Source organism: Sardina pilchardus, chromosome 24, assembly GCF_963854185.1.
Source record: "Sardina pilchardus chromosome 24, fSarPil1.1, whole genome shotgun sequence".
Lineage (NCBI taxonomy): Eukaryota > Metazoa > Chordata > Actinopteri > Clupeiformes > Clupeidae > Sardina > Sardina pilchardus.
The window spans coordinates 13417378-13434153 of NC_085017.1; the positions used below are offsets into that span (position 1 = coordinate 13417378).

Here is a 16776-nt window from a genome sequence, read left to right on the forward strand (position 1 = left end):
TTGATTGTAGTGACATTTTATGCTTTCAAAGAATTGCCAGGTGCTCCAATTAAATCAGAGGTTATGTTTAATGACTGCATCTTAGATTGCATAAAAGTACAATAAAGTATCTTAAGAGTCTAACTCACATACTTAAACAATGCATATCAAGAAGAAAACAGGTGTTCTTGAACCTGTTAAGAATATAAAATATCCAGACCAGCACTTAGCTTCTAACAAATGGCTACCTATCTTCTGATGTGATAATGGAAAGTCTTAACACATTTCATGATCACTTGTTTAACAAGCATAAATATGTAGCCATTTAAAAGGGGGGGAAAAAAGAAAAACACCAGTTTTAAATGTACTTCTCATCATTTATTCGCAAATAGATTAAAAAGAAAACCTAAAATGTGTCAGTCTGTCCCTTCCTGGCTGTAAGTCATTTTGTCTGTTAGACGACCAGCATGTCAACGGGTGGAGGTCTGAGGGGAATCTGGCCCAGCGTAAACCGCTTCCCCGTGAACTCCTTCAACTCGTCCGCGGTCAGTTCACTCTGAGGGGTGAACAGGCCGGACGCCGATGCCCCGGCGCTGGCTGCTGCCCTGGATGCTCCCGCTGAGGCGAAAAGCCCGCTGTTGGTGCCGCCGAAACCGGGCTGCCCGAAGCCACTGGCCCCGGTGGACCCTCCGAAACCCCCGCCAAAGCCAGCCGAGGGGGCGGAGGAGGAGGCGAAGCTGAAGCCGGCGGCGGACGCTCCAAAGCCGCCGGACGCGTCTTTGGTGGCGGCGACGGTGGCGACGGCGGCGGTCGGAGCAGCGAAGGAGAAGGAGCTGGCCGAGGGGGCGGCGCCAGGGGCGGAGCCAAAAGCTGACTGGGACGAGGGCTGGGCGGAGCCGAAGAGGCTGGGCGCTGCAGTCTGATTGGACGCGAAGCTAAAGGTGGCACTGCTCTGGGCTGGGGCTGGGGCTGGGGCTCCAAAACCTGTGGAGGGGCAAAGCACAGGGGACATGTACTCATCTATCTAGAATGGAAATGAGGAAGTATTTATTTGTAGTACAGTATAGTGCATTTTCTAGCACAATTCCACTTAAAGTGCTTAAAGACAAACACTCCATATAAAGTCTATGGGAATTGAGCAGTAATGATTCCAATGTGCAAATCTATTACCTTCAGTAAATGACCGTTTAAACTACTGCACACACATTCCATTGAGTAAAGCAACATTTCATTGTGCCAGTGATTTGTCAAACAGCGCCACTTCCTAATTGCCAATTTTCATTCAGTTGAGAGTTCTACCTGCTGATCCAAATCCTGACGCTGGTGCCGATGGCGCTGCTCCAAACCCAGACGGGGCAGAAGAACCGAACCCAGATGGTGGCGCCATGGATTCGAACCCAGCGGATGGTGGTGACCCGAAGGAGGACGGCTGTTGGCCAGGGTTATTCAACTCTGCAATCTGTGACGAGAGAGAAGTGGGTCAGATCATTAACATTTACTCATTTGGCAGACGGTTTTATCCAAAGCGCCTTATGGCAATAGAATAACATTTAAGACACAGTGCAGAGGAGATCTTAGCTAGGAATTACCACTGCATCCATCAATACCAGTACTAGAGGATAGGAATGCCTAGTCAAAATGTGGTAGGATGAGGTGGACGAGGGAAGAGAGGGAGGTGAAGAGGAGGAGGTAGACGAGGGAAGAGAGGGATGGAGAGGAAGGAGGTAGACAAGGGAAGAGAGAGAGGATGAGGTCACAGCATGAGCTTCTCATCCTGCAGCAAAATCTCCCCGCAACATCTCTACAAAATGCCCCTTCCCAACATCCATATGAGGACAGGCATGTTAGCATGAAGTAGCCAGAAAAGTTGTGGGCTCAATTCCCGGCTTCCACCATTGTACCCTTGAGCAAGGCACTTAGCCCCAAGTTGCTCTAGCGACAATGTAGCAATGCCCTTGTAATATAATTGGCGTAAGGCGCTTTGGAATGAGAGTCTGCTAAATTAATAAATGTCAAAATAAATGATGACCTTCACTGACTGGCTGAACTGGCGGAATTCTCGACTCCTTTTTCTCCAGGTATGCAGAAGTGATCAATTCTAGTCTTATAGATAGAGGATTTCCCAAAATAGCTTCCTGTTTTATGCTTATGCATGTCCAACCTACCAGTGAAGACCGTGTGTTGCCATTCATGGCCTTGAGCTCCTGCAGTCGGTTCCTCCACTGGCTCGCCAGTTGCTGCACAGAGCTCCCCTGGAACACACATGGGCAGTGCAGTCCATTAGAACAGACGGCTAGAACATAGTCCATTAGAACAGACGGCTAGAACATTGTCCGTTAGAACAGACGGCTAGAACATTACAGTCCATTTGAACAGACGGCAAGAACATTGTCCGTTAGAACATACAGCTAGAACATTACAGTCCATCTGAACAGACGGCCACATACAAAGGACTTGGTAAACATTTGCACTGTATGTGTAATCAGTCTGAGCAATCTAAGGTCTGAGATGCTACAGTGATGCAAGTTTAAGAACACTTAGAAATTGTACTTTTTTCCCCCCTCAATGCAGAAATTACATAAAAAATAATACATATTGAATGACATGTCATCCTTATGCAGGCCTATTGTCATCACTTTTCAAGTTATGATCAACATCTAATCTTTCAGTAGTCACTCAAAATGTCACACACTGAATTTGCCATAAGCCCCACGCAAATGGGTTAAAAAGGCCTCAAAAAATACATTCTGCCATTCATAAACATACTAAATGTTTGGATTGATGCACTGCTATTGCCAATGCCTGGTGTGTACTTACATAGGCCTGGAGGTCTCCGGACGCTCGGCCATTATAATACTCCAGTCTGAGCTCCTCAGGTGACAGTTCTACAAAACCTGCAGGTAAAGCCAGCTGACATGTGAGTGCAACATTTAAAGATAAACTAAGACTAAACTCATTTATATGAATCTGGTTATAGCATAACGTATAGTACCCAACAATGTGTTTCACTGATATACATACCTGAGATTGAGCCTTTGAGTACAGAGTAACAGGAAAATAACCACTGTCCTGAGCTTTCCCAGCTCTCCATGTCCTTTTGAATGGTTTCCCTGACACATTGCAAGACACGTATGAGTATACAAATATATAACGAATTCATACACGTTAGAAATGTCAACTGAACAAAAACTTACAAGTGTTTATCATTTTCGTCTTTAGGTCCACCCCTGTCGAAGCTGCTTGGTGTGGTCAGGTTGCCGAATCTGTTCTGGGTGGAAACGCCAAAAGAGGAATTCTTGGCAGTGTCTCTTCCACCAAAATTTGTGGGTTTCACAAAGTCTCCACCGGCTCGCTGCGGATTCACCCATACCCGATTTCCGAAACCTGTAGGTAAACCGTACAAGACTTTGTCAAGAGTTGTCCCGTAGTAGTAGCTTACTTTGACGTCGAATAGGCGAACATTAGCTGCTCCTGTAATGATTATTTAACACATTATTACCACATGAGTATCCTACCAAAATCTTACTACATACAGCACATCTCAGTGCGAGGGTAGAGGGAAATAAAGTGCATGTATTAAACGTTCAACATTTGGTCACCTACCTCCACCTCCTCGGTTGGACTGAGGAGTGCCTCGACTGTAATCTCCACCACCAGTGCCTCGACTATAATCTCCACCACCAGTGCCTCGACTGTAATCTACACCACCACCGCCTCCACCACCCCTGCCGCCGCCGCCGCCGCCGCCTCCTCTCGGGTGTTCGTTCCAGCACTTCTCCCCATATCGACACCTTCCTTGAAGGAAGAAACTGCACACTGTCATTTTACACTGGTTGTCTGTTTTATGGACGACACAAAACAGCTACTCCAACTTTCACCCATCAAGATTGGTGCTGTAAAATTGAGAGAAAGTTCATCACAATCACAGACTACGAGCACCACGACACAGAAGACGCCCCAAACAGTGTCGCGGGAATTCTACGTCATGTTTTCTATTTCAAAAAAGCGCGCAGTGCTTTTGTTATTTGTCGCCACCTATCGACCAGGAGTCCACAAATGCAAGTCATGGCGATGAATATTTGATCATTCTTTTAGGCAACTGTCTTATCCAAATTATCAATGGATTAAATATAGTAATTTGAGATGAAAAACCGAACCCACCCAATAAACCAAACGAAATTCATCCTTTAACAATTATACTAGTCAAATCAAAACACTCCTACCCCACTATCAGATAGAATGGAAGTGACACCCACAAAAGCAATCTTTCGTGAACAGCAGATCTAAACACAAACACATTGAAAGGCACATTAAATGTATTCAACAGATGAGAACATTTGTAATTTTCAATTTCCATCATTTTAATTAAAAAAAAGTTCCCTTGCAAGCATTGCAAATCAACAAATCAGAAGTAGTGTAAACATGGTCAATAAAGAAACATTCTGTAACTGCACGTCTCTGATGCTCTCAGTAGCCTAAGCATGTTAACTCGGCTGTGGGCTGCACATCGTTTACGCTTCCACAGATAACAATGACCATGATCATTCAGATAACCATCCTTACTTTGTTAAAGTTCTTACACCTCACAGCTTCTTCTGCCTCTAGAATCCCAGACAAATAGAGATGAGATGATAGGCCTATACACAATTTGTATTTGACAACTGGTGCCCCACACACTAAAGGTCATGTATTGAGATTCCCAGATGACAGTTTTACACAGGAAGATTGATCTCAATTGTCTTGTATAATAGAGGTAACACATTTCCCCCCCTTACATACATAAAGGTACCCAAATTAAGTTAAAACATTCCCCATTGAAGGTGCTGTTAATTCAAAAACGTGATTTATTTATTCATTTATTGCTGTGGTTTTCTAGGCAAACTCCTTGAATGAACAACAGATGTCCATATTGCAGCCATAAATCAAGTTAAAAACGTTTCCACTTTCATTCATGGTGTAAAAAAAGTAAAACACATCTTTCCCCAATATCCAGCTATCCAAATCTTTAAGAAATACAACCAGAAAGGGCAATATTGACCCTCCCATACATACATACACACACACACACACACACACACACACATACACACACACACACACACACACACATATATACATACACACAAACACCCACCCACACCCACACATACATAGTCCTTTCCATCATGTGCAAAACCGCTAGGAGGACGATGACTTGGACACAGACGAAGACGCGTGCAGGGTATCGCTGGACACCACCTCCTCCTCGTTGGCACCACAGGTGTCCACCACGCAGATAAGGCAGCTGGTGACCGGGAAGGCGCGCACCTTGGTGCAGGACACCCACTTGTCCGTCTCTGTGTAGTACTCCAGGATGTGGTTTAGGCGGCCCACTCCCTGGAAACCGGCCAGCACGTAGATGACCTGTCCCACCGCCGCACACTTCACCGTCACGCCGCGCCACGGCATGTGGGCAGCCGGCTTCCACTCGTTGGTGCCGATCTCGTAGTACTCCACCGTGTCCAGGCCACCTGTCATACCGGCATTACATGATTATTCACATACTGGAGTAATCACAATCTATCTAAATATGTTGTGTTGTTATGTCTTAGTATGAGGCTGTCTTAATCTGATGTTGCTGTTTTTACTGTGTAGTTATTTGTAATGCTAACAGTAGGATGTGAAATGTCTATATGTTTATTATTATTTGTTTGTCTATATGTTTCATTGTTTATTTTTAGTTTCATTGCCTCCTGCCCAGGGACCACAGATGTAAATTAGCTGTATAGCTAACTCTGGTACAGGATTTGTTCAGTACATGGCCCCTGTCAAATAAACTAATAAACTAAACTAAACTAAATATTCCATGAGTTACAGCCACCTTTAGTTCAGAGTGTCATTACAGACATCTCTTCATTTTCTTCATAATTCAAATTTCTATAACTGAAACTGTACAAGATCTGTACAAGAATCTGAATCTGTACGAGATTGTTTAGTTCACATTACATTTTAAGTGTTATACAATGAATGGGTACCTGCAAACGTGATTTGATAAAGATATATAAAATTCACGTCACGTCATCCTCCAGGTTCTCAGTCAACTTTGCACTGCAGGAATTGTACATTTGGAGTGGAAGCATTACTCTGTTCACAAAACAAAGAGGAACTCACCCAGTCCCCCCTGCCCTCCGACAGCATATATCCTGTTGTTGACCGCCACTAGCCCGTGGTTCTTCCTGCCCTCTCTCATGGCACACAACTCCCGCCATCTGGGGAGTAAGCAACAGTTGCTGTTAAACAGGAATAATTAACAGGATCTGTGAGCCTACATTTAATTATAACAAAAAATAATTTGACTCTCAAGCCCCTCTCGCGCAGACCGGAATGCAGACAAATTGAATTGGTGCTCCCTGGCTATGGATCACATTGTTTCATGTTTCAGTTATTTTGTAGCACCATATTTCCACCCATTTTTAAGAAGTTACATTCCAGTGAAATTCCAACCCTCCTCGACTCACTCATCCGTGGAGGGGTCGTAGACCTCGCAGTTGTTGAGGACCCTCCCGGAGACGTTGTTGCCGAGGCTGCCTCCGCAGACGTAGATGAGGCCGTTGGCCTCCACCATGCCATGGCTGCAGCGTGGCATCAACATGCTGGGCTTGTTCTGCCACGTCTCCGTCCGCGTGTCGTAGCACTCAAACAGGTTCAGCGCCGAACTCCCTGCCATGGTGGAAAGGAGAGGTCATCGGTTAGGTACAACAGCAACATTTACACTTTTAACACATTTCATAGATATTCTAGCTTTCTAATTACAAGAAAAAACGGAAAACACATTTTTTTTTCTTATTTCTTAGCTCTTAGGCAGTATCAACACTGGCATTCTGCATTATTTTGCCATGCTGTTACCAAATGTCATTTGAATCACTAAGATTGTGTGAAGTCAAAAAGTGTTCTAATCAACATAATAATAATAACACAAAATGCACTAAATCAAATGGTTGAGCAGACCATTAAAACCAATTAAAAGTTAGCCCTCTCTCTCTCTCTCTCTCTTACACACACACACACACACACACAGTGCACCATAACCAAAGTCAGATGTCCAGCGGTGTCCCACTCACCCACTTCCGACCCTCCTGAGGTGTATATCTTGCCCTTGGCGGCGCAGGCGGCCAGGCTGTCGCGCGGGTTGGGTGGCCCCAGCTTGGAGTACCAGCTGTCCTTCACCACGTTGTAGCAGTCCATCCTCTTGATGGGGAAGAGCTGCGAGCCGCCCAGGATGTAGACCACGTTGTCCCAGAACACGGCCGTGGCGTCCCGCCGCTTCTCAAACGGACATCGGATGTCTGTCCAGCTGTAGTCCTGATGTTGCCAAGGACACCGAGGGGAAGGAGGAAGGTGTGCAAAAATGAGTTTACTTATCAGGTAAACAATCAATCATTCATACACATCAACAATCAAATGATCCAACTTAAAGAAAACTGTGTATTTCCTCCAACCTCACGATACCATACACTGTGATAAAAACACGATACGTACATGAAGACTATGTCCAACAGAAGTTCTTTATAATCATATAACAGTGAAGTTAAAGCGCAACATATTAGAGAGTGGCTAATGGTCGAGTAGGGGTGTGTGAGTAGGGGTGTGTGCTACCTTGGGGTTGAAGTATCTGCAGGACTGGGGCTGTGAGCCACCGAAGAGTGCGATGCGAAAGTCGTGTTTCTTCCTGCGCGGACGGCTGCTCTCGCCCAGCTCCTCACGGTCCTCAGGGGACAACAGATGATAACGCATCCCACCTGGACAACACATCACACTCAGTCTTCTTCTAGGGTCAAATATACCGTGTGTGTGTGTGTGTGTGTGTGTGTGTGTATATACAGTATATATCACCAGATCACCTTTCATACATATCTGTCATGCATACACACGTCTGATTGAACCCACACTATGTAGCATCATACACAACTGTGGTGAGGCCTACTGTACTGTAGACCGAATTCTACTCCACATTTACATATATAGTCATTGGGCAAGACAAGGAGGTTCTGTGGCACAGTGTCCTGGCACACCAGCAGACCGAAAAAGCAAACGGCAAAGGTGTGGCGGACCATAACAACTGTTCTTACTTACTGATGACCATCTTCAAGCACTCTGGGTTGTCCTGAATGAGTGGCTCGGCCTGAACGGTCTTACTGAGGAAGCCCTTGGACACCAGGGGAAAGCGCACTTTACCCAGCACGTCCACGATGTACTTCTGCCTGTTCAGAACGTCGTACTTCAGCCACCTCACCGCAGCGTCGTATATCTGAACACAGACACAACCGTCGAGCAGTTAGAAGAAGCACACTGTGTCAGTGCTGAGGTTGAATGTTCAGTGTCTGTGTTTCAGTTAGTTGCTTCATTCAAAATTCTGGATACATTAAAAGTCAGTTGTGGATGAAAACTGAAGGAAACATCAGGCTTATTATAAGGTATATTAGGCTTCAGTGTGAGAAATTTAAATATTCTTATGAATGTTCACTGTCTGTCTACCTGTTCTATGAAACCACAAAAAACACCAACATCAAAACTCTGTTTCCAGTAAATGCTATGATGAGAGGTATCACCATTCAGATGAGCTCAAGAAAGCTAAATGTTTCAGTTAGTTGCTTCATTCAAAATTCTGGATACATAAAAAGTCAGGTGTGGATGAAAACTGAAGGAAACATCAGGCTTATTATTAAGGTGTTATTAATAAGCCTGATGGTATTAAGGTATATTAGGCTTCAGTGTGAGAAATTTAAATATTCTTACCCCGAGTATAATTTACTGGCTGGCCTAACTAATAGTAAAGTATCATAAATAAGTAAAATGTATTTCTAAATCACATTTAAACACAGCTATCAACAACAAATAAATGCAGTATGGGACCTACAACAGCAGACAGAAACAATAACAACAACAACAACGAGAGCAACAAGAGCAACAACATCAACAAGGGAAGCAGGGGAGATACACAGAGTTACAGATAAGGCAAAAAAAGGAGGATGTTAAAAGGGTTTTGAGCCTCGACTTAAATGCAAAGATGGAGGGGGCATTTTAATGTCCAGGGGCAATTGGTTCCACAACCGTGGCGCTGCAACTAAGTACTGGTCAGCCCACCTGATCCTCTGCTCTGACGGTGAGCGTGTCCTGCTGCAGCAGCTGAGTGACCTGAAACACGTCCAGCTGCAGGAACTCGTCCAGCTTGTACACGTCGGTGAAGTGCTGGTGGATGAAGTCGTCCGCTGCCACCTTCAGCTCCGGGCAGTCCAGACACTCAGCAAGAGCACTGATGCCTAGAAGACACACACAGACACAGACAGACAGACAGACAGACAGACAGACAGACAGACATACACAGACACAGACACAGACACAGACACAGGAAATTTTAATGTACAACAGTCCACAAGAAGGAGTTTATTTGCTTGGCTGAAGCATTTTTTGAGAATTAAAAACACAATAAGTTTGTATGAATGAACCAAAACAAAACATATCTATTGACAAACTAATTGTACAGCCAATCATCATTGTAAAACCATCACATCTAATGTTGCGTCCCTGTGTGTGTTTCTTTCAGCATGTGCTTGCTTTGATCTGTCCTGTGTGTTCTGTTGATTTCAGATGGTCCTCTGAAGAAATACAGCACTATGTTCAAGGGGTTCTTGTTTCAATGCTGTACTTACTTAGACAGTTGGTTTCATCGACTTGATCTTTGAGGAAGTCCACACACATCTTCTTCACAGGCTCAATCTGGTACTGATTGGCAGCGTTCAGCAAGGACTGGACGTTACTGCTGTTCACGGAGATTCTGCAATAGAAAGAAAAGGAGAAACATTCATTCACTCAATTACAGACATGATACAAAGTTTAAACACACATCATAAAAAATGTAAACATCATCTACGACACAGAACCAAAAACATTTGTGGAACAAATGTGTTGTATAGAACAATACACAATTGAATTGTCCCACCTCTAGGGGGTTTAAAAATAAACAAGGCAATGATCTTAGACATGACAAAGTTGACAATGTAGTCGACATAAAAACACCAGAAGTGTGCAGGACCACAGTTTAAACACTATCCACAACACTGCATTGAGTACAAACCAAAAAGGCGTGTCTTACCGTGCAGTGTAGACAAACTCCACCAGCAGCTCAATGATATCTGGCTCCGCACACTTCAGCTCCACCTCATGGGCCGTCGACTCCATCATGTTGGCTATGACGAGTAGTTAGTTAGCAGTTAGTTAGTTAGTAGTTAGTTAGTTTATTGTTGCCATGGGGCAATTCATTTTCACAGATCTGTGCAATAGCACCATCACATCCCATAATATACACATTATACATGACATACAGTCACATGTTTGTGCTCGTCAGTACAAGTACTACATAACTTGCTACAATAGCATTCACTTACAGTACAGTACATGCCATATAGGCAAACCCGCTGCACACAGAGGGGATTACTAGCAGCAGTATGGTATCCAATACATTCTCTCTCTGCTTGTCTTTGGATATGGATTGACACTGATGAGATGTTAATGACATGAAAAGACATGACAGCAAGTAGCCTACTGGACGGCAGAAAATATATTTTTTAAAGATGTGTCTTATGTGGTGACATGTGATTCCTTGGTCTTTTAATGTCATTGTAACACTAAATGCAATGTACCATCCATCCAATGCAGTGCCTTTCTCTCTTTGTCATTATATGCATTAGTAGGCCTACTGTTGGCACTGAAGCGAAAAGATTAATGTTGAAGGCAGACAGAACATTGCGCTGAAGATAGCAAGTACTGGAGATAGAAGATACTGATCGTGAGTGCATTGACAACATTCCTAAAAGTCTTCTACTAGGTTATCGCTCATTGTTGACTAGCCATTGATCATCCATATCAGTCACTGGTGTCTGGACACGTTAGCTGCAGACAGGATGATTGTCATACTCACTGGTGAACATGAGGTTGAAGAAATGGCTGGCTGCAGCAAGCACCACTCTGTGGGCCATAATGTGCTTGCCCTGGACCACAAGGATGACGTCGCAAAGAGTGCCCTGTGGGTGGGTAATCATAAGAGCAACATGCACACATCTTCAGTTTTCTAGTATCACAGAATATGGAAATGACAACTCAACATTTACTAACACACATCTCCAGTTTTGTAGACCGTAGAATATGGAAATGACTGAACATTAAGCCTATACTGCAGGTATGTGATTCATGCTTTTAGGGGCATGCAAGACATATGCAAGACACAACTGTTTATCGTGGTGGGCTACGGAAGGAAGTTAACAGTAGGCTAACACAAACAAGTCAGCTTTGTTGCTCCTAGCCACATAACCAAACAAAGACTACGGAAATCCAATGAGGCCGAGGGCAGCAAGATGTACAGTACTCCACGAGCCTTGTAAAACTCATACCTGTCTTCTCAGGTTGTTCATGACTCCCATGGTGTTGGATAGCAATCTGTATTCTTCCTTGGCGGCGATTTTCTTCTCATTCTTCTTCTTTAAGGTTGATGGTTTTTCGCCTGCTACGGAAGTCATTCTGAACTTTGATAAACTGAGAGGTGTACAATGTGCACGATCTGTGGTAATTACACAGACAGATAATGGGTGTAAGATTAGTAAACTGGTAGTTTCATTTGTGTGATTGCATGGTGTGGGTAACAATGCAATGCACCAGTCTAGCAGGTCAGTCGAGTGTTTGACACTGATTGTTGAGGTAAGGACGTCTACTTCGTTGACTCGGCGGACAAGATAAATACAACGTGTGTTATGTCGTCTGGTACGGGCAGGGGCAACGTATGGTCCTCATAAACCCATAAAGCGAGGTAAACAAAACAATCGGCACTATCAGCTGCGTGGAGGAGCCAGCGACAATATCTACAGTTTCAACAAGGCTGCGAATCCTTAATACTTGAAAATAAAAGTCAGCACTAACGTATGGTTTTTCAATAACGATGGAACATTTTAATTTAAAACTCCAATGTCTTACCAAAGGAAAATGAAATGAAACCTTAAAATGCAATTTTATTGCGCGCGCGCACGCACGCATTGAAGTTTTTAATCCGGGTTTTACTTTGCTTTGACGCTTTTCGCAACTGCTGTTGTCTTATTGTCGTTGGATTCACACGCATGATCCACGGACTGTTAAAGTGCAGCATGGGTACCTCTACTGCCTCCTAACGTACCGGGGTCTGAAGGAAATACGAATAGGCTCACTTTTGGAGAGATGGGAATGAAAAAAAAAGCACACACTTGTTGACAATAAGACAATTAGACGACTCATTTAGGAATTACAACCTTTAACACATCTAGCCTATCTCATAAAGACAGTAGAAGCACATTGAGTAGCCAACGATTGAAGACCTCAATGTTTAATGTGAAGGGCATGGAAGCAGAGTGGCGCAGCGGAAGCGTGCTGGGCCCATAACCCAGAGGTCGATGGATCGAAACCATCCTCTGCTAGAATTTTCATGGGACTCCATGTAGCTTAATCCTGGTTAACCGTCTGTGATGATTATAATTCCATTATCAAAGTGGTTGACTTTCACTATCACGATGACTAACTTTCACTGCCAGTAGTGCCACAGCTCAGAACATTAGGATACTTAGCCTATTGAATCTGATGTCATATTTAATATAGAAAATTGAACAGACTTGACGAACTGTCTCAACATGTATATTACAATCTTTAATATTTGATTTTTCCAAACTGAGTCTGAGATGCAGGTTGCTAAACTGTCCATCATCATTTGTACCAATTTGGGGGAATTGGGGCTCCAATTTATTCTGGGGAACATATTGTCCATATTTAATCATTAATTACATTTGAATAACAGCAAATAAGCTTTAACAACACTATAATCAGTGTCTCATATAATATTTCACACAGAGGATTTGGGTCACAATCTACTCAGTGTCATTATCTAGCCTATACAAGCATCTGTGGATCTTCAATCAAACGTATGATTGTAGCCTTCATTGGTCAGTGAAATCATATCTGAAAACTGTTTTCATCATTTGATTAGTGCTTATATGGGCAGTTGGGCACAAATAACACCCTCCATGTCACACATTAAATAAGTAATTAATACTTAACTTATAAGTTATTAACAGAGCTATCAACACAATTTCCATTATAGCCTAGGCCTACTCGTATTCTCTGATGTAGCCTACCACTGGCCTCGTATTTTATGCTGGATATACTTTAGCGTCTGGGGCCAGGAAGCCATTTATATGTATTTTTTGATTGTTTGTTTTGTTTTGTTTGATGGGGCTATGCCAGTGTTGTCTATTGTCTTAGTTTGCTGTCTACCACCTTCTTTGCCAGGAGGACTCATTTATAAAAGAGAGGCACATTTCAATGTGATTTTTCCCTGGTAAAATAAAGGTAAATAAAACAGAAATGTGAAAGGCCAAAGGCATTTCTCGCACATAATTAGAAGCAGCTTTATTGACCAGGTTAGACAACCACCTTTTTCCCCCATTCGTCTATAATTAATGACCACATCTTCTGAGCCAAGCCAATTTCATGTGTTTGATGATAGGTGAGCACCTGGGATTAGACCTCTTAAGGTTAGCGTCCTACCTCAAAGATATATCTTATCCAAATGAATAGAATACTTTTTCTCGTGTCTTTCAGCAAAGAAATATAAATGACAACAGGACACTTAACAACATTACATAAATGGTTTATTTGCTCATTTACATCAGAGTAAAAATGCATACTTTAGAAAACAGGTGTGTGTTTTTATAACAAGAACTGGGAAAGTGAATACACCATGGCTGTATTGCTTTGCAACATTTTCTTTTTTTAAAACATAAATAATATTTTAAACATATTTATATTTACACTTTCTGCTGACAAAGACTTTTTTTTTGTTTCCATTCTTATTGTGTTTCAGTGGGCACTGACTTTAGACCCCATGCAAACCGCCTTAGCAACTTTTTTCCCCCCCGAACAGAACAGTATAGAACATTAGTATAACATTCTGTTATGGCATCACACGGCATGTCACAATCGTTTCAAGACCATCATCATCATCATCATCTTCAGTGCCCACTCTCTCTACATGAAGAGGAGAAGGCACAGCAACATCCACAGCGTAGAGGACATCAGTAGCAGCGGACCTGGACTGGATTGGAACAATAACTGGGCTGCTTCTGTCCCGGATCCATTCATGCTTATCCAACAAGAGTGAGATTACCGTTCCGGATTCTCCAGAATCACTAGATCAGGGCCCGGGGCTACTCCAAATATGTAACAAACCTGGCAAATGAACTCAGAGTAAGTGATAAACCTCATAAATGAAGCGATACACCTTTTCCCCCCCTAACAAAATGAAACCATAGAGCTCTGCTATGAGGAGGTTTACCAATTAACTCTTTGAGGTCATTTTGCCAGGTGTGTCACAAAACCATGCTTGAGAAACCACCCAGATCCAATCTGATCAGATCAGTCTGTTGCCATCATGATATCAACACAAAACTGTTTCTTTACTAAATAAACAGAAAACAGAAGACGCGTTTGCGATTCCACTAGTCTTCGCATTGACACATAAATTAAAACAAACAAACAAACAAACAAAATAGATATATAAATAAGGATTCTTTGTCCTGTTCACTTAGTGATACAACACATTTGCAGATGTACACAAAGTCCACAAAGGGTCATTAAAACACCCACAAGAAACCTCACAAATTACAGGATGCAGAGGATTAGAAAGCAGAAGCACAAAATCCCAAAGACTCACTGATGTTGCCAAAGCTCGGTTGACATTTTAATTTTTCTGAATTTGTTTGTGTCTTTAAAATTTTGCAAAATATATATTACAACTAACCATGGCTTATATTAAGTCGCAAAAAATGTCCTTATTCAAAAGATCATTGTTATGTGTTTTCCTGAGTATTGACAATTTTATGTCAGATTGTTAATTATTATTTATTATTTATGCTTATCCAACAAGAGTGAGATTATCGTCTTAATTAAACAAATGAAGGTCAGCATTAAGGTCAAGTCTCCCAAAAGTGGCACAGGTCAATGCTCTGGGATCAGATGTGAAAATATACGTGAGTGAATGGCATCCATCATAGAGGTGTACAAAGCGTGGGTAAGGCATTACAACTGTTTACATGGTTTATATTGCATCGTTCTCCCACTTAAATGTATTGGCACAAACCAAAGAAACACAATTTCAATGTTTCACCACAGAACAATTATAAATCTATATACATTCTTGCACATTATTTTACAAAAGCAGACTGTTGAAAACAAAACTAAACAAGTAAATTAAACACAAGTGCAAATAGCAATGTGAGTGTAGGACATTTTCTTAGCACGTGACATCATCGATCGCCGCGAGGAAAGCTGTTGCCGTTCCCGATGGCGCTACCAAAACAAACCATGTGGCAGAGTCGTGCGCCTCACCACAGCCAAATACACACCAACAGACAACGTGCTATCCAAATAAACCCTCCCCCATACACACAGACACACTCTCTCTCTCTCTCTCTCTCTCTCTCTCTCTCTCTCATACACACACACGTCACACACACACACACACACACACACACACACACACACACACACAAACAAACACACACACACACACACCCTCCCTTCTCCGAACACACAATCCTGGCAAAGAATATGGTTGACCCATCTGTGAAGTAACACTGCCAATGGCTTTCCGTAACAACAAATATGTGTACAAATATACATATGTCTTTGTACAAAAGTGAAAATTGAAAATTGGCCGATGCAATATGATCCCCTTCGCTGCACATGCACAGCTGGTGGACACCATCATGTAACATCAAAATGTAACTTGTGGACCACCAAAAATAAAGACAACGACAGAGAGTAGTGACGAAGGAATGAAATAATGTTTCTATATTACAACCTCTGCCCACTATTGCGTTGATATCTCTGCAGTTCTATAAGGAATGTCACATTTAACTGAACCTCACATGATTCCATTTAACTGAGCCAATGTATCAGTGCTTCCAATCCAACCAGTGAGATCCTCAAACCAAAGGATAAAAATGTTAGTTAAGGATGAGTCTTACATCACATAAAACAAAGCAAAAATACAACACTGGAGGTGGGGAGGCATTTTGTCTGTGTAGCCTATGGATTTGTGACATGATAGGACAAGCATGGTTTTTATTTATCTTTTTTTTCTCAATCAGGCAAGCCACAGGTCAACTGTCTGCCTGCTAACAGGTCCATTAGTGAGGTCCTCGGTGTCTAAACTGGTGCCGTAGCACCTTATAAACATCTTGATAAATATTGGCTTCTTCGTGACATCTTTCTCAAAGTCTCTTTCCTTACTGAGGTCCTGCATGTCTCATGTTGAGAGCTGAGAGGAGTTGCTGAGTGTGTCTCCTCAAATTGGCAAAAGAAAAACTGGTCACTGGCGGCACGAGTGCCAGTAACTTCAGTCATGAGTTGACTTCTGTCAGTCAAACAGAGTGAGCCCGCATATGTCCTGGTTTGAGGCTGGCATCACTGACCAGCTGGTCCTGTTCACTGTATGGCGGAAGGGTCTTTGCTTGTCCTTTCAAACACAAGAGGGTGCTATTTGTACACAAACGTCAAGAGCTGTGAACTTGGTGCAGCTGGCTGTATTTACACACCATGTCCAGCAGGGGGTGCCCTTTTCTATGCTCTGGGCTCCAGTCTGTGCGAGAGCTCGAACAGAGTCTGTTGATTGTCTATGATGTGCAGGTAGTGGATACTGGCTTTCACCTCTGGGCCACAGTTCTGGGTGCCCTCATTTCCTGC

General features: G+C 42.9%; 3 protein-coding genes across 3 annotated transcripts in view; all 3 read right to left on the reverse strand.

Moving 5' to 3' along the window:
* Positions 1-49: 49 nt before the first annotated feature.
* On the reverse strand, positions 50-3940 carry nup42 (nucleoporin 42). Its single transcript, XM_062529932.1, has 7 exons — positions 3583-3940; positions 3174-3363; positions 3001-3089; positions 2797-2873; positions 2145-2231; positions 1279-1438; positions 50-963 (listed from the first exon to the last, which is right to left on the reverse strand). Exons 1-7 carry the CDS (start codon positions 3800-3802, stop codon positions 434-436), a joined length of 1353 nt encoding a protein of 450 aa, XP_062385916.1. The 5' UTR covers positions 3803-3940; the 3' UTR covers positions 50-433.
* An 869-nt stretch (positions 3941-4809) lies between these two features.
* On the reverse strand, positions 4810-11848 carry klhl7 (kelch-like family member 7). Its single transcript, XM_062528878.1, has 11 exons — positions 11406-11848; positions 10937-11039; positions 10112-10205; positions 9669-9793; positions 9103-9278; positions 8092-8266; positions 7615-7757; positions 7080-7320; positions 6477-6678; positions 6130-6227; positions 4810-5489 (listed from the first exon to the last, which is right to left on the reverse strand). The coding sequence occupies exons 1-11, from the start codon at positions 11529-11531 to the stop codon at positions 5158-5160; spliced, it is 1815 nt and encodes a 604-aa protein (XP_062384862.1). The 5' UTR covers positions 11532-11848; the 3' UTR covers positions 4810-5157.
* Positions 11849-13665: 1817 nt separating this feature from the next.
* The window catches only part of rapgef5a (Rap guanine nucleotide exchange factor (GEF) 5a), a gene marked incomplete at its 5' end in the record, with an annotated part of 53292 nt that continues 50181 nt past the window's right edge, over positions 13666-16776 (reverse strand). Inside the window, 1 exon segment of the mRNA XM_062528879.1 lies at positions 13666-16772. Coding sequence (XP_062384863.1) covers positions 16654-16772 — 119 coding nt within the window. The 3' untranslated portion in view covers positions 13666-16653.

What these genes read in the sequence shown, in the direction of transcription:
- nup42 (XM_062529932.1), bottom strand. Translation starts at nt 3,802, where the DNA reads ATGACAGTGTGCAGTTTCTTCCTTCAAGGAAGGTGTCGATATGGGGAG. An exon ending in GTCCAACCGAGGAGGTGGAG is followed by an intron (nt 3,364 to 3,582) that starts GTAGGTGACCAA and finishes GTTTACCTACAG; the next exon opens with GTTTCGGAAATCGGGTATGG. An exon ending in GCAACACACGGTCTTCACTG is followed by an intron (nt 1,439 to 2,144) that starts GTAGGTTGGACA and finishes CTCTCGTCACAG; the next exon opens with ATTGCAGAGTTGAATAACCC.
- klhl7 (XM_062528878.1), bottom strand. Translation starts at nt 11,531, where the DNA reads ATGACTTCCGTAGCAGGCGAAAAACCATCAACCTTAAAGAAGAAGAAT. An exon ending in GAGTTTGTCTACACTGCACG is followed by an intron (nt 9,794 to 10,111) that starts GTAAGACACGCC and finishes TTTCTATTGCAG; the next exon opens with AATCTCCGTGAACAGCAGTA. An exon ending in CTCAGGAGGGTCGGAAGTGG is followed by an intron (nt 6,679 to 7,079) that starts GTGAGTGGGACA and finishes CCACCATGGCAG; the next exon opens with GGAGTTCGGCGCTGAACCTG.